Genomic DNA, 23,120 nt, shown 5'->3' with positions numbered 1-23,120 from the left:
CACAAACAATCCAAGCGTCAAACTCGCACAATTAACTCAACTCAAGCAAGCCAATATCCTTAATCAATCTAATTAAATAATTTAAACACTTTCAAGTTAGGATTTCTGCATGTAATTAAGAAAAGCAAAGGAAAAGAGTTCCATTACCTTGTACTACTTAACCTTGGATCAAAATTTCGTTGTGTTTGAACTTTTTCTAAAGTATCAAAATCGCAAAATTTTAACACTAAACCTCCTTTCCCAAAACACAATAAAAAAAAAAACAAAAAATGGGGCAAGAATTTCAAAATTTCTTACCACAAAAGTTAGATGAAAACAAAGAGGAAGCAAAAACGAATGTGTAACCACAAACGAATTGTTAATTGGAGCTCCGAATTGAAAAAAAAAAGTTTATTTGAATGAATGAACTGAATAGTAAACTAGGACTCTCCTTCTCTTCCTCTCTTCTTTTGTATCTCTTAAAATGAGACCGAAATAAATTTCAGTATTCTGTTTGGTGCAAAGTGAGAGACAGAAATTGAAATAAGAATAAAACTCTAATTTAATTTGCAAAAAGGATAAAATTGAAATTAATTAATTGAAATGAGGGTATTTTAGGTATAAAATGTTATTAAAATTTCAGTCTCCGTCTCTAAAAGTTTCAGTCCCTTGTGTCCCTACTTTTTGGAAGTACTGAAATACTGAAATTTTAGGGACAGAGACAGAAATTTTAGTACCAGTCTCTGAGCCAACAAACATGATACTGTGTCTCAGTCTCCCAGTCTCTGTTCCAGTACCTCAAAACAAACGCTAGAGTTTACATATCATGGACTTGGACTTTGGTGAGTCCTGTTGTAATGTTTAGCTCGCTGGTCCTACCTTGAGCCAAAATTTTTAAGATAAGTGTTTGGATTTTTATCCTAAATATTTTTCTCGTTATTTTTACAGTTTTAGTTTTTCACACACAATACTGAACAGACTTGAGATGGTACAATTAATTTTAACGCCGGTACATATTTTTTCGCAATTAAATTATATTTTTGCGCTCAATTTATTTTCTAAGTTAAATTTTCACCAATAATTTTTCAAACTAAAGATTTTAAATTTCTAACCCCCATAGCTCACTTTTAATTTATTAAATAATTATTTATTATTTATTCATATCTTACATCTTACCTACCTTAAAAAATATTTTCCTTCAAAATTTTGATCACTAAAAAGAAAACAGGTGAGAGTAGCTTTTCTTTGCCTCAACTCCTAGTTCATTAATTATCCGCTGATCTTGGAAGGCAGCAAACTGCAACGTAAGCATATCGAAAGAAGAAAACGAAGAAGATGAGCACGACCAGAAGAGAACGACGAAGCTTATTACGTTGAAAGCAATGCAGATCAATAAGGAAGAACGCGAGCAGAGAAGAACTAGGAGAGCAAAAGGTTTAGGTTGCAGCAGAAGGTTTACGTTGAGCAAAGGTTTAGGTTGTCGCAGAGAAGGTTTATGTTATATGTAGCGTGTGTATCACAAACGAGTGAGGGGGTGGGGGAGGCGCGTCTGTCAAAAAATACTTGGATAACTTGGAAAAAAGATCCTTTCCAGTTTTTTTAACACTTGAGAAAATGAAGTGTGATCTCTCACCTTTAATTCTATAAGTGAGACCAAAAATAAATATGAGAGAGAGAGCAATAAAGGGTTAGATTTAACACTGGATACCATCTAGTTTTTTTTTTTTTTTTACTAGAGATGATCCACTCCCGGATAACTTGGATACATTTTGTACATGGATGTAGAGCATTATTGTATTATTATATAACTTGATGATAATTTAAAATGGAAATAACTTGTATGTAAAAAAAAACACATTAAATTATCAATTAATGATCTTCGTTTAGTGGCTAAGAATTTTTGCATTTAACGAGAAATCTTTGGTTCAACATAAGTGATCTGCATGCTGCAGTTTCAAGTTACACAATACAAAGTATAAATATGTTTTTATAACATTTAGTAAGTTTTTCTTCTAAAAAAAATTATTTTTAATAAAATAAAATAAATTTTAAAATATTCACTTTTTTACTATTTTAAGAAAAATTATTTTTTTTTAAAGAGTGAAAATAATAATTTCCTCATATAGCGCCAATTTCATAAAATCCATGTAACTTAATTGTAGGACACAAAACTGTATCATTTTTCTAAAATGTGTTAACATATTTTGCAGGAATTAAAAAACGGCCGCTAATTAGAAAAAAAAAAAAAACTTCGCAATTTATCATTATTTGTGATGTTAACATACAATTTATCAGTGATGGTGCTAATTCAAAAGCATATTAATGAATGTTTTAACCATCCATGTGTGGATAAAAATTTGAATTAAGTTCTGAACAGCTGTATCTTAACACGATGCTACTAAAAATGATGTGAGATTGATGTCACTGAATAAAAACATCATAGTATTGGACCACAGAAATCATATATGTAGGTGTGGAAGTAGAATATTACCATATTTATTATTGTATTTCATTTATTGCTATAATAACATTATATACATTATTACTTTTTATAATTCATTACTCACTTGATACTCATAAATAAAATGCACTAAATTCAGACTCTTCAAATCTAAAAATGGCTAAATTTTAATTTTTGAATATCGATTATGTAGATATATTTGAGATAACAACATTATAAATTGCTTTTCTCACTCATTATTATTTTACTTTATTTGTTTGTAGCCTTTCAACTTAAGGTGAGACAGGTCAATCAAGAGTAGTAATAATTCAAATATGAAAAAAGGAAAAATTATAAAGAACATTTAAGAGTAAAGTTAAAACTCAATTCTAATTAAATTCTTGGATGGATCCAGAAAAGAATAGGACATGATGAAAAACAAAAGAAAAAAAAAACACAAGTAATTCCTCCTATGTGATGGTATTGTGACACGATGATATGAACGTAGTACAAAAGTATGAAAGTGTATGATATATAACTTGTGATATTGAGTTGGTTTAGATGATTCTCGAAGAAATATATATGTATAAACTTATTATTTGTCATAAACTTATTTTAGAGTTGAATCCCACATGTTTAAAAATTCGAAAAATTTACGAGCCTATTCAAAAGGTTGTACGAGTTATAACTCAAAACCATAACTTTAAAAATTCATATTGACATGTATATTAAAATTAAAATAAAGTGACAAATAAATTTATAAAATTTTACGCTTTGAACAGATTAATTTCTCAAAAAAAATCCAATAAAATCCGCTACAATAATAGATATAAACAAACTTCGTTTAAATTAAGCCATTTTATCTTAATCATAAGGGCTAATCTAAAAGTAATGTTTCCATGTCTACTATTATAGAAGACTTCATTGATACTTTTTTTTTTTTAGAACTAATATGTCCAAAATATAAATCTTTAATACTTATTTATCACGTTACTCTAAAATTTATAGTTCATAATTCACACTTAAACGTACTACTCTGATAGAGGTTCATTGTTTCACATATAGTTTATCTTTACAAATAACTTTCTTTTTCTTTTTATTTGGAAGAAAAGAAAGTTATTCAAATAAGGTAAACTCCAGAAGGTGCAGTCCTTAGCTTTATTTGTGGGTGGTTGGAGAAGTCAAGCTACTAGCTTCAAGACATACATTTTACAAGAATGTGGATCCACTGTAGCACTCAATTTATTCACGAATAGTTTCTTCAATGTCTGGTGCTGCATTCATTCAAAACCATACCTTACAACATCAGTAATTCCCAAATAGTTTTAAAATTCACCTATAGTTGTATTCATGTAAAATTGATAATTAAAAATTATTAGAGAGTAATTTGGTCAAATATTCAAATCATCTAATGATTCTCAACTAAGACAACTGATTTGAATTTCTACCTAGCCGATAATGTATCCATGTTTAACCTTTTTCTTCTTTTAAATTTTGGGATTTGGGTCTAATCCCGGTTAAATTTACTATTTCATTTCGATCTTCATTTTCTAAACATATAAGCATAACTCTTTCATTTTGATTTTCATTTTCTAAAATTATAAGCATAAATGACCCTCAAAAACTTTCAAAAATGTGTTTCCACAGAAAACAAGTTTTATAGAGATCAAAACTAAAACATAATATACACTAAGAGTAATGATTAAAAAAATCCTAATATATTCTCCTAATTATCCTCTTAATATTAAAATAGTAAAAAGATAACAATAACTATCTTCTTATTTTTTTTTTAAAAAAAAATAACATATATATTTGAATTTTTACTTATGTAAGAGGATAAATATGAAGATGAATTAAGACTTCGAATCATTACTCATATACAATAAATCCATATATTAAGTAGGGAAAAAAAGGTGAAAATTCACATGCATTTGTTTTCACGTGACGTTGACAGTTGAAAAATGTTATATAGCAATTTAATCAAACATGTCAAATCATCTATTAATTTTCAACTATCAACTTTACATAAAAACAACTGCATCCAAGTCTCCACAAAAAAAGAACATACCTCCCAAAGGTCTCTTGCTTGAACAACACTGTTTTGGGGAATGCCAATGTCATCCCAATTGGCTGTGATGGCATTGCGCAGAGGCCCTCTATTAAGCAACACAACAGCTACCCTATACCCTGAAAGAGGACCTGCCCATATCTGCACCCAAAAACATGCATATCAACCCTTCTTGCTAATTTCAGACTAGACACACACAATCATATTTGTTTGTTTTAATTACCTCTTGATCACCTTCCATCCTAACCTTCTTGGCTTGTACACCAAGCGAATCTAACACGGTACAAATTTAACATTGTTAGTGACAGAATAACAAGTTAACGACGACTACTAAGCCTTTTCCCACTAGATAGGATCAGAATAACAATGTTAATGCGATGATCGCATCAAATCACCTTGGTTAACTGCAATAACTTCTTTGTTTGTGATTATCTCCACAATCTCTTTAGACATGTTTCGAACGTCGCAACCGAGAAGAAGAGGAGCCTGCACTAAAACTTATAATGAGAAACAAGAATGCTCCCAATGAACATTACTAACTATGACATGAACTGGGATACAAGCATGCATCTTCATACCTTGGAAATGGCCCATAAACTGAAATGAACAATGTATTCATCTTTTGTCATTCCTCCATTTCCCACCTCAAGCATATCAGGATCTGTTCATTTGATGAAATCCAACAGAAAACTTATTCAATTTCAGAATTCAGACAAAGCTACTGATAAGTGAAATCTAAATTTCTAAATTTCTAACCATTCCAACCGCCCGGTTTTGCAAGATCAGCATAAACTTCATTCATATCAGCCCTTGAAATCATACTGTTGTAAAAAGAGGCTAGTTACATAAAATTCCAAATTCAATTACAAAACTTCTAGAATTAGAAAAAATTGAATCCATATTTTCGCACCTTTCCCATGAATCATTGATGTCATTTGTAGTTCTCCAGCTATTTCCGATTCGAGCGCCCCATAAAGCCGGATGCATGTCGCCCCTAAACAAACAAAGCAATTACAATTAGAAGGAAGAAACTAAAATTAGAAGAACACAAAATTGTGGAACATATAAGAGTTTTACCATTCACATAGAGAGAAGAAGATTGGACGACCAGCGTTCATTAATGCTCGAGTCATAACAGGATATCTGGGAATAAGAAAGTAGAGCAAAGTTTTCAAACTCATGAATGATGATCAAAGGAAAACATAAGAGGTAAAGTGAAAATATACTTTCAACTACCTATCAGTTGGTTTTGATCCATCATGGTTACAATTGTCATACTTCAAATAATCAATACCCTGCAAAATAAGGCATCATTACAACTTATTTAATAGCGATCGATTGATATGTATGTATGTTCCTTAAAAAATAAAGATAATGTTTGCTACCCATGATGCAAAAGTCTTGGCATCTTGAAACTCATGACCAAGTGAACCAGGCATCTTTTTGCTACAAGTGAAATACCTGCAAAATCGCGGAACGAAACCTTAGTTTAAAGAATCAATGGTTGAATGAGAAAATTGGACTAGTTTGTTTAGGAATTCGGCCAAGTCTATGTACCCTGCATCTGAATAAATTCCGAGCTTAAGACCCTTGCTATGAACATAATCTGCAAGAGCTTTGATTCCAGAAGGGAATGTAGATTTCTTTGCTACCAAATTGCCCTGCAAGATTATTTGGAACAAATAGTTTTTTGACACAATGCAATAACTTTGAAGGATAAAAAGAATAGGAGGAAGAAAATCAAAGAAAAACCATAGGTATAAGACCTTATCGTCACGGTGTAGCTCAGCCCAGCAATCATCTGCATGAATGGTATGATTATAGTTACAGCATTTTGCTTTGATAATCAAAATACAAGAACTGAAAATTTAGTTGCTTTCATATGTACCTATGTTTACAAAAGTGTATCCAAGCTTTGAAAGACCAGTCGAAACAAGCGCATCGGCTGCAATCGAAAATCTATAAATCAGACCATTGCCTTAACAATTCTTGATTGTATACAAATAAAGACTAAATTGAAATGCAAACAATGATAGGTTTGATACCCAATTTGAAGAAGAACTGCAAAATTGAATACAGAACTAACAGAACAGTGCCTTCTATGAAACATTAATTCACAATTTCAAATGCCAAGTACTTATAAAATTCACATGGAACAAATTAAAGATATGGATGACCAAATACCAGTTTCCCGGATGATTTTTTCATTAATTTGACAGTTGAAGTGATTCCAACTGTTCCATCTGCACAAAGAGTTTTCACAAATCAATCAGCATCATCAATCATTTAATGCATATATCCAAAACAGTTGAACATGAAAGGGTCCAATCATATATACCAATGACAATAATTGATAAAAAAAAATAATTATAAAAGAGAATGAAACAAAAGAAAGTATATAACAAAGTAACAGAATTGCAATGAAAAGAAGAAGAAAACAAAGATTTAAGATTATACATACCCCATAGGAGGAGTTGTTCCAAGGCCATTAGCAAGAAGGCTTCTTCTGTGTTGGTCCACCACATTACCAAAGTTGGCTGAAGCATGAACACAACTCAATGAGAGATTCAAAAGGGTCACCAAAACCACCACCACCAAGATCTCATAACCAACCCTTCTCTCCATTGTTGCTTACTTCAGCAACTACTCTATGTTACTATGTTACTACTTACTACTGCTACCCTTTACTTCCTGAACTAGTGTGTGTTTTCTTTATCTATTTATATTATTGATTTATTGTAGATCAAGAGGGTACAATAACGTGTTCCTTTGTCAGAGGTTAGTGTTTTATGTAATCATTATCATTCTGGAAGATATATATAATAAATTTGTCATTATCTAAATTTAAATTTCAAATTTAAATTGATTTGTTTATTTTTAGGATTAGATTTAGATTTAAATTTAATATTTGTTATTTTGTTATTTAGTTAATTATGATTATAATCACTTTTTAATAAAATAAAATTGTAATCCATTTATTTAAATAAATTTTGTATAAGAGTTAATAATTTTTTTCTTTTTTTAATAGTATTTTCTAACCCAACAAAGTAAGAATTGATCTGTCGTAGATCAAAATTTTATTTAAGAGTTTATTATTAGTCAATAAATTAGTATATATATAAAATAAGATTCGAATATCCAACACCTATTTATATTCATAAAAAAAATCATTTATCATCATTGAATAATGAATATTGATTATTAACATGAGTCTGTATAACATAATCATTATTTATTTAATGAGAATAATGTAAGATTAAATGATTAATGTTAAATACAAATTTAAAATTATCACGAGCATATTATTTATGATTTTTTAAATAAATAAGGGTGATAACGAGGCGGATAAGAATAGAATTTTGTGTTATTTAATCCCGCCATATCTTACAATAATCTATTTAAAATTCACTTCACTCTTATCTGCGGGTAATACAAAATTGAATCTTAACCCATTTTCATAGATATTTTATCCGGTATCTACCTCTAAAATAAGTGCTCATTGAAAATGATAAATCAATAAAGATTACAACATTCAAGAAAAAATATATAAATTAAAACAAAATTATTTAAAACCAAAATAAGATTTGGCCCTAGTTAAGATATGTGTAATCTCTTAAAAGATGAGTTTGAATTTATTCTATTTTTTTAATTATTTTTTATTTGGAAAGAAAATTTTGAATTTAAAAATAAACAATTAATTTGAAAATAAACAATTAAAAATAAATAATTAATTTAAAAAATAAACAGTTAATTAAATTTTCTTTTTTGAAAAGGGACGTATTGCTTACTTAAAATAATTTTTTTTAATAAAATTCAAACGGGCACTGAATATCCATGTTTCCTATTGTCCTTTTGAAACACAACCATGTTTTCCACTTAACTCCTTAGTTAGAACTATAGAGATAATTGTGATGGAATTAACTTAACTATTTTAAGAAATTTCCATCATTAATTAATTAATTAATTAATTGCAGGTTATGAAGATGACAAAACAAAGTCATGTGTGACTTTTGTGTTTTTTTTTATTCTACATGTTTGGTTGAAATATACTTGATAAGGACATCGGAATTAGGGGTGGCAAACGGGTCTAAATCCGTCGGGCCGACCCGCGTAACCCGCCAAAAAAGGCGGGCTGGACTGGAAAATCGGGACCGCCAAATAGTAAAAGTCCGCCTAACCCGCACCGCTTAAACCGCGGGTTTTGGCGGGCTTTGGCGGGGCGGGGCGGGCTTCTCCGCCGGGCTAAGGTTTTTATTAGTGAGGGGGTATTTTTGTAATTTTTTTGTCAATACCTAACTTCTCCCAACCTATAATTTTTTTGTCAATACCTAACTTCTCCCAACCTAACTTACAAGAGTATGAAGATAAAAATTGAGTGTTTTGAATTATGTTTATGTTATTTTGGAGACAATATTTATAATTATGTTTTTGATTATATTTATTTTGCTTTGGAGAGAATATTTATACTTATATTTTGAATGAAAATTTGATTTATAATTATATTTATTAGATATTTATAATTACAAAAACTTTAATGTTTGTGAATATAAAAAATATAATTTTTTTATGCCATTAGAAATTATAAATTTATTAATATGATTGTGAAATTATATATATTACTTAGTAGTTAATAGTAAAAAAAGGAGACTTAGCCCGCCAGCCCGCAGGGCGGGCTGGGATTCTAGGACCGCCTCACTAGGCGGGGGGGGGGGGGCACCCCTAATCGGAATATTTTGATAGACCAAAAGCGACTGTTTTCCCTTTTTGGCTTACAAAGGAAGAAAGATTGGTGGTGTTAACAAAATCCAAAGATTATGGCAAGGAATTTTCCTATGCTTTTAAGTTTTACCAACCTTATGAGTTATGAAGACCGCAACTTTTTACTTATGTTTTTATCTTTTTAACCGTTTCCTTTTCTTTTATTTGATGTGATAGTGAATTTCATATAAACAACTAAATGTCTTTTGAAATCAAACAAAAAAAAAATTTTTTATCTATCATTTAAATTCATCTTTTGTATATGGATATGGACATTACAAATTCTCTTTTTTTTTATTACCTTTTATCATTTTATTTTAGAGTTTAACTACACATATTCAAGTATTTTTGCACTTAAATCTAACTAAATTGACCAAAACTCAATAAAAATCATTTTCATTACACCAGCATGTATACACGCGCGTTTCAATAACACTTTGAAGGTTGTAGAAAGTTTAGAAAAGGGGGGTTGACTCTATGACCTTCTTTTAATTTAATGAACATACCCTTTAAACAAACTTGCCGTATGAATCTGTTTGAACTTAGCAGCGAAAAATTTATAAGACAATTTTATTTTATCTCATGAATATCAGAAAACATGACAGAACAGAGAAGAGAAAAGCTAAAACCATCATGTATCCTAGTTTGGTTGCCTTGTGCTATACAACCTACGTTCAGTCTCCACCACAACAGTGGTGAAATTTCCATTATAGTTAAAGTATTACATACACCAATTCCACAGGATTGACACAATCCTTTCACACTCAAGTTCTAACCTAACTTGACATTGGCGATGCTAATACCTAACTCTTTACTCTTAGTGCTAACCCAACTAAGAAAGGGATACCTCACAGGTACAATATACAAGACACATACTTGCCTAAAAAAATCTGAAATAACTCTAGCCTTTTCACTCAAGTGTATCACTCAACCTTTTTTCACTCATTGACTTTTACTTGAGCTCTCTCAATATGCCTTTTCACTCAAGAAATTACATAAAGATAAACATTGAAAAGTAAAGTGCAATTTGTAAAACATGAAGGAGATTGACTCTTCAACAGCTTCTTTGCTATGTGATAAACCAGATTTGCATGTCTCTAATTCAGTTCTTCGTTTTTGGCAGAATGCTTCTTTGAAAGAAAGCATTATCCAAGTAGATGAACTTCTTCAGGGAACTCTTCTCAGAACACAACTCACCAAATTCTGGTTATCTCTCATTGGTTTTAAATGATAAAAAAATCTTCTTTTATTTCCTTGCATGTTGCTGGGTTGCTCACCCCTAGGTCAACTTCTTGAGCTGTATAACCAACTTACCATTTCACTTTTTCTAAGTTAATCCCCAAATTGAAACTTTGGTTCTGACCCTTCTTTGTTGACCAAAAGCCATAGGGCCGCAAACACAGATTTTCAATGGTAAACCCATATTTTGGCCATTGAAAAATAACTTGATTCCCAAGACGCACTTATGACCGTAGATGCACAGCAGTGTAGAACAGAGAATATTTTTTTTCATTTATCCAAAAATGGTAAAGCAGAAGATTTGAGATGAAGTGAAGAAAGTAAGTTGCATGCAAATGAAAATAAATCACCTTTAATTTATGACTCAGATTACTATGGATTGATGTGGGTGATTAGATCTTTGCTTTATGATTAAGCTTTCTCTTTTTTTCTTCCTTGATAAAATGTCCAGGAGGAACAAATCTCTCTTTCTTTTGTTTTGTTGCTGACCGAAACAATAAAAGAGAGTGAAGACTTCAATCTTGTATGAGAAGTTTGGTGGGATCAACTTGGGTGAGCAACTTAGGCTTGGGTTGGCTTTTTTCATATTCAGCCCAAGCGATTTCTTTACTTAGCAATTTTGGACTTTTAGTGTTTTATAACCCACTTTATTTCTGGTTTGATTTCCATTATTTTGGGCTGTTGCAACTATATTTCTTTGTTCTAAATTAATTTGGGCTTTATTTGAAAGTCTATGAAAGTTTCAGATTTTTGTTCCATTTATTTTGGCTGTTGCATTATTGAAATTTAGCCTGCATCACTTAGAACAAATTCATCAAAACTAATTGGGTAGTTGGCCCAATAAAGTTAATGTTTGTCATCATCAATTATGTTAGTTAATTTCTTAACTCAACACGCTTCTTCATTTTTATCTTAGCATTCGTTCTTCTTCGTGTTCTTCTTTTTTCTTCTTCGTTTTCTTCCTTATTCGTCTTCGTATTCCTTCTTCTTCTTCGCGTTCTTCCTTTTTCTTCTTCTTCTTCTTCGCCTTTCTCCTTCGTCTTCTTCGCATTTCTTCTTCTTCTTCGCATGTTTTCTCTCAATCGTCATTCTTTTATTGCTGCATTTTTTCTTTTCCCCCCTTTTAATTGAGGTTTATTTGATTGTATCTTTGTTGATGATTAAATCTTTTTGATAGCTTGTTCAAAATTGAACTAATTTCGGTTTATTTGTAAATTAATTAAGGTTCACTTGATACTACTAATAAGCATTGACCAAATTTTATATTTCTTAAGTAATTTTCCTTCATTTCTTAGTTTAATTGAGGTTCATTTGGATCCAGAATAAATTATATGTGTTTTTGTTGATGATTAAGTCATTTTTAATGCTTGTTTAAAACTGAATTAATTTCGGTTCATTTGTGTGTTAATTAAGGTTCAGTTGATGCTGCTGTTAAGTTTTGACCAAGTTTTTTATTCCTTAAGTAATTTCGGTTTATTTATTAGTTTATTTGAAGTTCATTTGGATCCAGAAATGAATTCGATGTATTTTTATTGATGATTGAGTCTTTTTGATTGCTTGTTCAAAACTAAACTAATTGAATGGAATCGAATGCCATTGAATAAAGTGATAATGAATAATTTCATTTTTATTTGTTAAAAAAAATTTGTCAATACTTATCAATAGCAACAAGTGAACCTCAATTAGTACATAAATGTACCGAAATTAGTTTAGATTTGAACAAATAATAAAAAAACCCAATCATTAACAAAAACACATCGAATTCATTTCTGAATATAAATGAATCTCAATTAAACTAAGAAATGAATCGAAATTATTTAAGGAATAAAAAATTTGGTCAATACTCAATACTTATCAGTAGCTTCAACTGAATCTCATTTAACACACAAATGATCTGAAATAAACTACAAATTGAATCGAAATTACTTAATGATGACATAAAAAAAATCAGAACCAATAAAAATGTTAGCAAAATGTTGTTGTTATTAGTGATGATGATAACGAAAGAAAAAGATAACAAAAAAGGAAAAGGAAAAGAAGAAGACACAATATTGGAGAAAAAGAAGAAGAATAATCTATGTGTGCAATTTTGAAAGAAGAAAAAGAAGAAGAAGAAGAAAAAAGAGGAGGAGGAGGAGAAGAAAAAAGGAACAGAAAAAAAGAAAGTGATGTATAATTTGAAAAATTGTTATAACAACTTGATTAAATTTAATTAAATATTTTGTTTTGAGGTAGAGTTTTATTGTTTATTTTATAAGAAAAAAAACCAAAAGAATGACAATATATTTTATATTTGTTAATTTAACAATTAAATCCAGCTTATGAAATTTCATTGAAAAGTTATTATTGTTGAGTTGTATTGATCCTAATTTAATTGGACATTCTCCTTTTCACAATTATTCCAATAGAAATATAATGCTTACTTAAAGGTAGATGAACTAATACGCACACTTTCACAGCGATTTATTGTCCCGCCATACTTGGACTTTTTTTTATTACTCTTTTAATGTATAAATTTAATTGTTGAATTTTCAATGTAAGATGTTGATTTTAAGAGCAACTTCAATGAGTGAGTTTTCAACCCATTTTTTTTATAAGATGCAATTCCATTAGTTGGAGATGAAAAAAAATGAGTCCTTTTACATAATTATAAATTTAATTTTTACACATTTTAAAATAACTTTTGATTAGATTATTTATTTTTATTTATAAAATTTAAAAATATTAATCACATTATAAAATTAGTTGTTACATTATAAATTATAAATATTAATCACATTATAAATTATATTGTTATATTTATTTTTGGTGACTTGAAGTTATAAGTTAATATAAAATATAAAAAATTCATTCTTAAAAAGAAAAAAGGAAGGAGAAACGGTAACCCACTAACCGTGTAACCCTATTCTCCTCTTCGCATTCAGCAACTTTCAGCAGCAGCATCTCCATCATCTGGAGCTCCTCAGTCCTCCCTCACATCCTCATCCAAGTCAGAGTTCGTCGCCAGCTCCCGTCGTCTGTCGCCAGCTCGCCAGTGTTCGTTGCCAGCTTCCTGTCGTCCGTCGATCTCCGTCAAATCTCCGCCCCCTGCCCTCGCCGAAGGTAATGCCTCGCATGTACTAGAATTGTTCAGTTCTTCTTGGTTGATTGGCTTTGCTCACTGGTTGATAATGAATTTTAACTCTGTCACTGACTTGTTCTTGCTCGTTCTTGGTTGATTGGCTTTGTTCACTGCTTGATAATGAATTTTAACTCTGTTACTGGCTTACTGCTTGATGATTAATTGATACCCTCATTCTTGCTTGTTCTTAGTTGATTAACTCTGTTTCTGGAAGTGAAATCATGGATAAGATTACAGGGTTTTGTGTTTTTGTTGAAATTATTGATAAAAAATTGGTTTGCTATGCTGCTGCTGCTGTTTTTGAATTTCTGGCTCTGTTGTTTTTGAATTTTTGTTGATTTATTGATTTCATGGTTTTTGTTGATTATTTGTTGCTGTTTTTGAATTTTTGTTGATGATTTATTTGATTTCTGGTTCTGTTGTGCAGCTGGTGTTTTTTATTGTGTTAATGAGAGCTGCTATTTTTTACTGTGATGTTGATTTATTGATTTCAGTTATGGATGATTATTTATTGAATGATTATTTGATTTCTGGGTCTGCTGTGCTGCTGCTGCTCTGATTTAATAATAAAATATTTTGTATTATATATGCTTTCCACTCTAGTTCCAGTTGTCATCCCTATTTGACAATGAGAAAATCCAGCTTTACCACCCCTAATTATATTAATGTATTCAATACACTTGTAACTTGACTCTAAATAATAAATTTTAATTACTCTATTTCTTAATAAATTTTAGATAATTTATTGTGCCAAACATGCTAATATATTCTTCTTTTCCTGTGCAATATTCAGGCTGCAACTAAAGTTCTTGCTCGACAGTTGGTAAGGCTTACGCAGCAGATTGCTAACCTTCAAGGTAGTCGAGCTCAGATGTTCTCAGAACCTTTGATTTTTGCCTCTCTTTATGAGGTGAAAACACTGTCTAATTAAGCTTGATTAAATTCAGCTGGAGCTCTTTAATCTTTGTGATATCGTCTGCTTAGATAGATCCTTAATTTGTTTGATTTGCTTGTGTATGATTAAACCTTGTTACTTTAACTAATTAACATTCTGGAGCCTTAATTTGCTTGTTTTGCCTGTCATTTGAATTTAATTAAAGATAAATGGAAGGAGATAGGCCTTAATTTGCTTCTGTTTTGCTTGCCATTTAGGTTCACTAATGCATATTCATTAAACACTATGTAATAAGTGCCTTGCATGTAACTGTTTGCAGTTCTTGATTTATCTTTTGTTCCTTTTTGGATCTTGGACATATAACATTTTAAATGCCTAACGACTTGTAATATGTGTGCTGTGCAAAAGGAGTTGCTGCATCTTTACGGGTTATTTCACTTGAGATTGCTTGCTTTCCTTTGATCAGCTGTTGTACTAAATTTGGGTCTTAATCAGAATTCAGAATTGTCAATATTTGAAGAAAATTGTCAAGTCTTATTTCTCCATATCCGGACAACACAATCAACATAAACTTTTGAATTGATTTGAGGAATGAGTAAAATAGACTCGTGGTATTTAAGTATTGAATTGATTTGATTTGATTTTCTACATATAACAAGGACTGAGATTAATCATCTTCGACCTCTATCCTACTCTTTCCGCAATTGAATAAGCTTTTTTCTTGAAATTAAATTTGACACATTCTTCCCTTGTTAATGCTGAGCAAAGCCATGGGATTTAGAAACTTGGGGCTACTTGGATCATTTGCCAAAGAGGGGTTGGAAAAAGCATTCTCTCTTGGAAAGTTCTTCTGTTTTCTACATGTCACCGACACCTATTTGGTCACCTTTGTTGTGGTAAGCATGTGGTATCTATTTGCTTTTTCTTAAAATTCTATTCCTTTTTCAAGAAACTCGCAAATTGATCATGACAAACTTCCATCATATGATTCTTTGAAATTATAAATCAAAAGGAAAAAAAAAGGTGATTAACTGTATTCCTTCACTTTAAAATGGATCTCCACAAATACACTTAGCTATTACAATAATCTGACTGTATTAATTTAATTAAGATATTGTAACAATCAGGAATCTGTTAAGTGCCCAAGTGAAGAAAAACAAGGAGGGAAGGGAAGCAGTTAAGTCAGTTATAGAGGATGGTGGTAAAATAGCACCTTTACCTTTTATTTACAATAGAAAAGTGAAAGAAAAGTGAGTTGAAAATGAAAATAGGGCCAACTAATGTAACAAATAGGACAGCTGGAAAGGTTGGTGGAGAAGAGGTAATTCTGTTATAGAGAGAGGACCAAAGTTGGGATTTTAGACCGGGCAGGATCTTAGGAGAGTGGTAGGCTGGTAGCTGCTCGAATGCTACCTTGTTATCTACTTTCCGTAATTGGTTCTTCAATGGATTCATCAAAGACCGAGAGAGTATCACTTTTATACCTTCCAACTTCTATGTTTCTCATTCCCTTCTATTCTCTTCCTACTCTCCCTTCCGTAATTCTGCTTTTCATATTCTAATCTGACTCTTCCTCTATTGCCTAGACTTATAATTACTGCCTACTCTTACAAAATTTCAGAGAATTTTTTAAGTTGAGTTAATTGGAGAGTAATGTGGGCATCACTTGTTTCTTATGAAAAGCAACTAATCAGCTCCAATGCATCAGACATCTGGTCCCAGCATGCTTCCCACAATAGATTTGATCCCAACAATGTTTTTGGGTGAAAGGATCTCAACTAGATTTGGTAAAGTTACTCGTGGAGATATTGTGATTATTCGCTCCCCTCAAAACCCTAGGAAGCTTATTGCTAAACGATTGGCTGGAATGGAGGATGATACTGTTACATACATTTCTAACCCTGATGAGCCTGATAAGCAGGAAACTATTGTGGTATGATTGATTTCTTATTTTTCTAGTGTTTTTCGTTCTATGGTTTTAATTAGGATTTAATTTCTATGCACCAAAACAACTTTACATTGTCAATGTATCATAGATTTTATTCTCTTTTGATTTTGAGTTTTGGTTTTGGTTTGGTAGTGTATGAGTTTGCCTTTTCTTCTGAATAATTGGTTTAAGGCATGGTTCATTTTGGTTCATCATTTTAATTGCCGGCTTGGTATTTGCTTATTTATAGCTTCATTTTTTTTTTTTTTTTTTTATATCATGCACACTTACACACTCACACACACTTTTAAGGGTTCCTATCCACTACTTGGTCTCAACCAAGTTTTAGACCCGGGTGTGGTTGCTCACGAGGCAAATGAGGCCTCGACCACCTTATTTATAGCTTCTTGTGTTGATTTGTTCCCCACCCTTACAAAATGGATATATAGATTATGTTGTCTATGTCTGTGTTATTTAGGTTCCAAAGGGTCACGTTTGGATACAGGGTGATAATGCATATAAATCCAATGATTCAAGGAATTTTGGTGCTGTTCCTTATGGACTTATTCAGCACAGGCTATTTTGGAGGGTAATATTTGTTTACGTAAAAAATTGTTGTCCCCTTTCTTTGTCTTTTCATCTAATCTTTTGATGTTTCTACTCTGTAGGTATGGCCAATCAAAGGTTTTGGACCTTTCTGGAAACACTGATGTGAGTGTACTCTATGATTCTCAAGTGAAGTTCAATGAAATTCAGCTTCACAAATCCCCTTTTCGTCGTTTCCCTCTCTCTCTCCTCTCTCTCTTCTCTTTCGATCTCATACCGTACAATTTATTCAAGTTCACTAGCTTTTGTATCCTAATTCCATTGATTCCAATATTATGTTTCTAAGTTGCACATTTGGAGCCTTGGGTGGCAAAAAAATAATACAAAATATACTATCTTGTCAAAAGATAACAATGAGATAAATAGTTTAAAATTTAACACTCCGGTAAATAGATCTATGATACTTGGGTTAAAAAAAATCTCATTGTCTATGAGCATACTGTAAGTTAAAATGCATAATTAATAATTAATTTATAACTTTTATAGTTAGAATTATAAGCTCAAATTTTTCGTAGTTACAAATAGCAATTTACTGAAATATTGACTATAATAAGTTTAAATTTAAAATTTCATGCTCAGTATTAGATTCTTTAGTTACCACACTATGTCACTCATAGTTCTTTACTTATCACATCTATATTATTTGTCTTCGTGTGACTTCAATATTATGGGTTTAAACCGTTGAAATAACCACTAATATAATTATCAGGTTAAGCTGTGTATATTACACTCTTTAGATATGGTTCTTTTCCAGATTCTACGTTAATGTGAAATGTTTATGTATCGGGATGTTTTTTTTTTCTATTTTTAATTCGAACTTTTAGTTTGATTTTAAAAGAATGTTAATTATGAATTGTTTGTATCTTCTGAATCGGATATTGGAACCAGACCTGTTCATACATTTGTGATTCAGTGTATTTGCTGATTATTCACACTTGTTTTTGTTCCATTTGGAAGCCAAATCGAATTGAATATTACAGTTTGAATTTTCTAACAAGTGTGATTGTAATGACATTGATTGTGCTAGCCCATGTTAATATATTCAGATTATATCATTCTTACAATAGTAATTCGAGCTAGTTGCAAATTTAGAAAGCTTCTTTGTATCGAATAGTTTGGTATATTGGAACCCACTATAGCATCTATTTTAGGGGGGATCCATCAAGTTAAATTTCTGCAACTTTACTTCTACCCTTCATTTGTCTATACATTTTGCTCAATAATGTAGTTAAACTTTGCTTTAAAGCTAGAGTTAAAAACATGATCTCCACTTGTACACTACTCATGTCTATTAAACTATTAAGATATTCGCATATATAATGTAGTGCAAAAAGAGCACGAGTATTGTGGCTACCTAGGCAACCAATCACAATGAAGAGATTGCAACTAGGCACAATTTCTTTGGTCCTTCTTCTGATTATTCTTACAAAATCTTCAACTACCAATGCAGTAGAAGATGACAGTGTTAAGAATGAAGAATCTGACAAGGAAGAGCAAAATCATGTTCCAAATTCTACCTCAAGTTATGGGTATGAATTAGAAATTAATTATTTTCTATCAAATTAATCTTATGATGAATTGTTTTTCTTTTGGAGAAAGATGCCAAACTAAAAGGAAGATAATTTTTATTAATTACTTCCTTTTATATTATGGTGTATGGTATCTGTTATTACGGTAGTTATACTGGTTATGTAATTTTAATAATATTTTTATTTAAAAAATTTATTAAAATTAAAATAATTTTTTAATTATGTGATAATTTTTTTATTTTAAAAAATAAAATAAAAATTATTATTAAAATATAAAACAGTATGATTTTAATTTTAATATTTTTTAAATATTACTAAAATGATGTAACTACTATGACTATTATAATAATAGTCATCTTAGGTTCCACTCTATATTATCAACGAAAATGTTTAATAATAAAAAAGAATTAGTCAAAAATAGTTAGTTATTTAAATTCTGGCTTTTTTTTTTCATCCTAACATTACCGATATTATAATATTGGAGTTCCCTACCTACGTATACTAGAAATAAGGTAATCCTTAAAATGTCACTCACATACAATGATCCATTATGTGATCTAAATGCTTGATGTTATTAGTGCATGACTCTTCAAGAAAATGACACATAATACCATAGTGCCCATAATAGCAAGGAGGTTAGCACAAGTGGTAATAACAACTTTGTAACATATCTCTAAGATGTAAATTCAATAAATCTTCATTCCTACAAGATTCTTTCAGTAAAAAGTTCATTTATAAACATTTTCCTGAGCGTTCATTGAGTCTGAAGTAGACATATCTTAACTTTGGTGAAATAATTTATGTCGAACTCATACCTTAAAAGATATTTCTTTATTGGAAAGAGTAGTGACCATAGTGGCTAATTATGCTACAATTACTCTAGAATTTTCTATTGTTGTTTCTAACATGTTAATTAATAATTAACTATTACATATGTATATTGAATAATTTGTACTATTAATAATTAAGGATTGAAATAGTGGGGGAGATGGAAGAAGATGAATGGGAAATGGTGCAAAAGAGAGGGAACCAATTTGTGGTGAATGAGAAACCATTTTACATAAATGGATTCAACACATACTGGCTGATGGTGTTTGCTGTGGATGAGTCAACTAGAGGGAAGGTCACTGAGGTGTTCCAACAAGCTTCCTCAGTTGGCATGACCGTTTGTAGGACTTGGGCCTTCAATGATGCCCAATGGAGGGCCCTACAAAAATCTCCATCTGTTTATGATGAAGATGTCTTCAAGGTGCATGCTCCTTAATTAATTAAGGTGGTTACTTTAATAAAGATATTTTTATGTAAAGATGATATTATAAATTGTTAGATGTGTTTAATTGAATATTATTTGATTGATCCATCTAAATGTTTAGAATGTCATCTTTATATAAAAAATATTTAGTTAAAGTAGTATTTTTATAAAGACATCTTTATGTGAAGATAATATTATAAAGTATGGACGGTTAAATGTGTTTGATAGAACATATTTGACTAATCCATTTAACTATTTGCAATATCATCTTTATATAAAGATGTCTTTGTAAAAATAATTAATATTAATTAATTATCATATTCTTTTAACTAGTGAACCAATGAGAAATAATGTTCTTTTTTTTCTGGGGTATAATATTTATGATAAAGATGTCTTCAAGAAACATGTTCTTTAATTAATTAAGGTGATAAATTTTACAAAACATTTTCATGTGAAGATAATATAATAAACTATCAAATGGGTTTGATTGAATATATTTGACTGAAGCATCTAATCATTTGTAATGTTGTATCTTCACATGAATATTATTTTATAGAAAAAAACACTATTGATTAGTTACCATATTCTTTTGACTAGTGAGCCAATGGGAAATTATGTTTCTTTTTTTTTTTTTTTGTTACAATGTTCCATTTCTAATGGAATCAAAGGCACTGGATTTTGTGGTAAGTGAAGCAAAGAAATACAAGATCAGGTTGATATTATCACTGGCAAACAATTGGGAAGCATATGGTGGAAAAGCACAGTATGTGAAATGGGGAAAAGATGCTGGCCTCAATGTCTCTTCTGATGACGACTTCTTCTCACATCCAACTCTTAGAACCTACTACAAGAACCATGTTAAGGCAAGTTCTATTCCTCTAATTAATAATAAAGTACCACTTAGTCTTTTAACATTTGACATAGATAAATTTCATTAGTATCATTTAAAATGCCTTATTTTATTTTAATTTTCTAATCAAATGTTGATGATGAATGTATATATAATGTTACCTAGCAAATACTCCCACTAGAATTTAAAAGAGTTGTGAATAATACATAGTAATAATATTTATTTGTCTTTATTATATTATTAAATTTGATCGATCTCACTATATTAAATTATTATAAAAATAACTTTTTTGTTATATTATATATATTTTGGTCCTATTGTCAAATTTTTTTAAATTTGTCAATGTAAATGCTGACGTGATAAGTTAAAATATTATCTTTTAACCTTATTATTACATTAACATTTAAGGAAACAATGCAACAGTAGAATTAATAATTTTGAATATTTCTATAGACGGTGTTGAATAGAGTGAACACATTGACAAATATAACATACAAGGAAGATCCAACCATATTTGCATGGGAATTGATGAATGAACCTCGATGCACCTCAGATCCCACTGGTGATAAGCTTCAGGATTGGATACAAGAAATGGCATTCCATGTGAAGAAGATTGATGCAAAGCACCTAGTAGAAATTGGAGTTGAAGGATTTTATGGGCCCTCAACCCCTCACAGAACTCAGTTCAATCCAAATTCATATGCAACACAAGTTGGAACTGATTTCATTAGGAACCACCAGGTTCTTGGTGTTGACTTTGCTTCTGCTCACATATATGCTGACTCTTGGTATGTTATCTCCCAATTTGCTCTGCAAAACATTTTCTGAATCATGATTATATTTTAGTCTTGATTTTTTTTTATTAACCGTTAGTTATTCTAAATCTTTAAATTACAAGACAAATCAATCTCTTTGTAAATTTTAGAAGTTTAAAGTGAATACAAAAAAAAATTATCTAAAATTAATATATAAAATATCAAAAGTCTTTAATTTAAGTGAGATTGACATTTTAAAACTTATTGCTAAAGGAAAAGTATAGGGTACCAACATATTATCTGCCAACTTATTGCCAACAATGATTAATTATTATATTTTAAACACATATATAAAGAGATACATCCAAAAAATATATTTATAAAGATATTTTTATTAAACACAGTTTATAAAAAGACATTTTTATTAGACACATCCACAAAGACACTTCTATTAAACACAATTATAAATAAGAGTTGGCAGATGTTGGCAGAAATGATATTGGTAACGTAGCAGAGTTGATTACTAAAATATCATTATTTTTAAATTATTTACTCGTCTGACACTATTTTATCATAATAATAACTATTTTTTTTTTTGTGTGATGATTGAGAAACGCTAAATTAGTATGTACCTCTTGTGAAATCACCAAACCAACTAGTGCAGATGTTCTAGTTGGTTTAGCTATTTTATCAGATGTTCTAGTTGGTTTAGCTATTTTATCAGAAAAACAAATGCCGATCTAATGCATTTAGTCAATTCACGAAAAAAAATTTAGCTGTCACCATGTCAAAACAGTGATATTTAAATAAATAATTTGAAAAAAAAATAGTATTTTGATAATAAATTTTAGAAAGACAACAGATTGGTAAAAAAACCAAGGTCCTTATCCTTATGTCAAAAAATTTATCTTTGTGTTTATATATTTATAAAACCATTAATAGTATATCTTGTAATAACTCCTTAATTATGAATTACAAAAATTGAAGGATCTCACAGCAAATTTCCGAAAGCCATCTGGAATTCATAACATCATGGATGAAATCCCACATAGAAGACGCAGAAAAGCATCTGGGAATGCCAATAATCTTTGCAGAATTCGGTGTATCATCAAAGGACCCTGGCTACAATGCAACATACAGAGACAACCTTATAACAAGTGTGTACAAAACAATCTTAAACTCCACAAAGAAAGGAGGAAGTGGCGGCGGAACACTCTTGTGGCAGGTGTTTCCTGAAGGAACTGATAACATGGATGATGGTTATGCTATTGTGCTCTCTAAGTCTCCTTCTACTTCTGCTGTTGTGTCACTTCAGTCCTCAAGGCTTGCTTTGTTCAATTCAATGTGTTCTTCTAAATTCCAGTGGAGTTGTAAGAAGAAGAAAGTCATCTATGATCCTCATGATGAATTCTAGATTCTGATCCATGTATTAATATGTCTCATACAATATATTTCACTGTATCAAATTAAAACAAGAATAAATAATTTATATGTACATTCGTATATATCATGTGGTATTTAATGAATTAAATAATGTAACACTATGTTTGCATGCATTGGAGCACTCCAAGAGAATGTTATGTAAAAATATTGTATTGATTTATGGTTTATATTTATAGAAAAAAAATATTATTATCATACTAAACATTATTTTATATTTTAACATATATTTTATGCGGATAATTAATTTTTTATGTACAA

At 30.3% G+C, this 23,120-nt stretch overlaps 3 protein-coding genes across 3 annotated transcripts; 2 read left to right on the top strand and 1 right to left on the bottom strand.

Annotated features, from left to right (window-relative positions):
- Positions 1–3,372: 3,372 nt before the first annotated feature.
- LOC107485338 (alpha-galactosidase 1) lies at positions 3,373–7,240 on the bottom strand. The gene is made up of 15 exons (XM_016105853.3): positions 6,949–7,240; positions 6,672–6,730; positions 6,376–6,432; positions 6,254–6,288; positions 6,045–6,148; positions 5,873–5,948; positions 5,724–5,782; positions 5,565–5,630; positions 5,398–5,481; positions 5,244–5,308; positions 5,066–5,148; positions 4,883–4,973; positions 4,711–4,760; positions 4,488–4,628; positions 3,373–3,693 (listed from the first exon to the last, which is right to left on the bottom strand). Exons 1-15 carry the CDS (start codon positions 7,110–7,112, stop codon positions 3,601–3,603), a joined length of 1,227 nt encoding a protein of 408 aa, XP_015961339.1. The 5' UTR covers positions 7,113–7,240; the 3' UTR covers positions 3,373–3,600.
- A 6,144-nt stretch (positions 7,241–13,384) lies between these two features.
- LOC107485339 (uncharacterized) lies at positions 13,385–17,454 on the top strand. The gene is made up of 5 exons (XM_016105855.3): positions 13,385–13,586; positions 15,269–15,396; positions 16,209–16,433; positions 16,906–17,016; positions 17,096–17,454. Exons 2-5 carry the CDS (start codon positions 15,271–15,273, stop codon positions 17,135–17,137), a joined length of 504 nt encoding a protein of 167 aa, XP_015961341.3. The 5' UTR covers positions 13,385–13,586; positions 15,269–15,270; the 3' UTR covers positions 17,138–17,454.
- Positions 17,455–18,343: 889 nt separating this feature from the next.
- On the top strand, positions 18,344–23,064 carry LOC107485332 (mannan endo-1,4-beta-mannosidase 6). The gene is made up of 5 exons (XM_016105842.3): positions 18,344–18,562; positions 19,532–19,811; positions 20,483–20,677; positions 21,118–21,452; positions 22,407–23,064. Exons 1-5 carry the CDS (start codon positions 18,405–18,407, stop codon positions 22,831–22,833), a joined length of 1,395 nt encoding a protein of 464 aa, XP_015961328.1. The 5' UTR covers positions 18,344–18,404; the 3' UTR covers positions 22,834–23,064.
- The last annotated feature ends 56 nt before the right edge of the window (positions 23,065–23,120 follow it).

Source organism: Arachis duranensis, chromosome 4, assembly GCF_000817695.3.
Source record: "Arachis duranensis cultivar V14167 chromosome 4, aradu.V14167.gnm2.J7QH, whole genome shotgun sequence".
Classification (NCBI taxonomy): Eukaryota; Viridiplantae; Streptophyta; class Magnoliopsida; order Fabales; family Fabaceae; genus Arachis; species Arachis duranensis.
Note: the sequence above shows the minus strand (reverse complement) of the source record. Positions and strands in the feature narration are given on the sequence as shown.

Excerpts from the sequence above, each read along its gene's own strand:
- LOC107485338 (XM_016105853.3), bottom strand. The coding sequence starts at position 7,112 with ATGGAGAGAAGGGTTGGTTATGAGATCTTGGTGGTGGTGGTTTTGGTG. Across the intron at positions 4,974-5,065 it reads GTTTATGGGCCATTTCCAAG|GCTCCTCTTCTTCTCGGTTG; the intron begins GTATGAAGATGC and ends GTTTTAGTGCAG. Across the intron at positions 4,761-4,882 it reads AGTTATTGCAGTTAACCAAG|ATTCGCTTGGTGTACAAGCC; the intron begins GTGATTTGATGC and ends GTACCGTGTTAG.
- LOC107485332 (XM_016105842.3), top strand. The coding sequence starts at position 18,405 with ATGAAGAGATTGCAACTAGGCACAATTTCTTTGGTCCTTCTTCTGATT. Across the intron at positions 20,678-21,117 it reads ACTACAAGAACCATGTTAAG|ACGGTGTTGAATAGAGTGAA; the intron begins GCAAGTTCTATT and ends ATATTTCTATAG. Across the intron at positions 21,453-22,406 it reads CACATATATGCTGACTCTTG|GATCTCACAGCAAATTTCCG; the intron begins GTATGTTATCTC and ends CAAAAATTGAAG.
- LOC107485339 (XM_016105855.3), top strand. The coding sequence starts at position 15,271 with ATGGGATTTAGAAACTTGGGGCTACTTGGATCATTTGCCAAAGAGGGG. Across the intron at positions 15,397-16,208 it reads ATTTGGTCACCTTTGTTGTG|ACATCTGGTCCCAGCATGCT; the intron begins GTAAGCATGTGG and ends CCAATGCATCAG. Across the intron at positions 16,434-16,905 it reads ATAAGCAGGAAACTATTGTG|GTTCCAAAGGGTCACGTTTG; the intron begins GTATGATTGATT and ends TGTGTTATTTAG.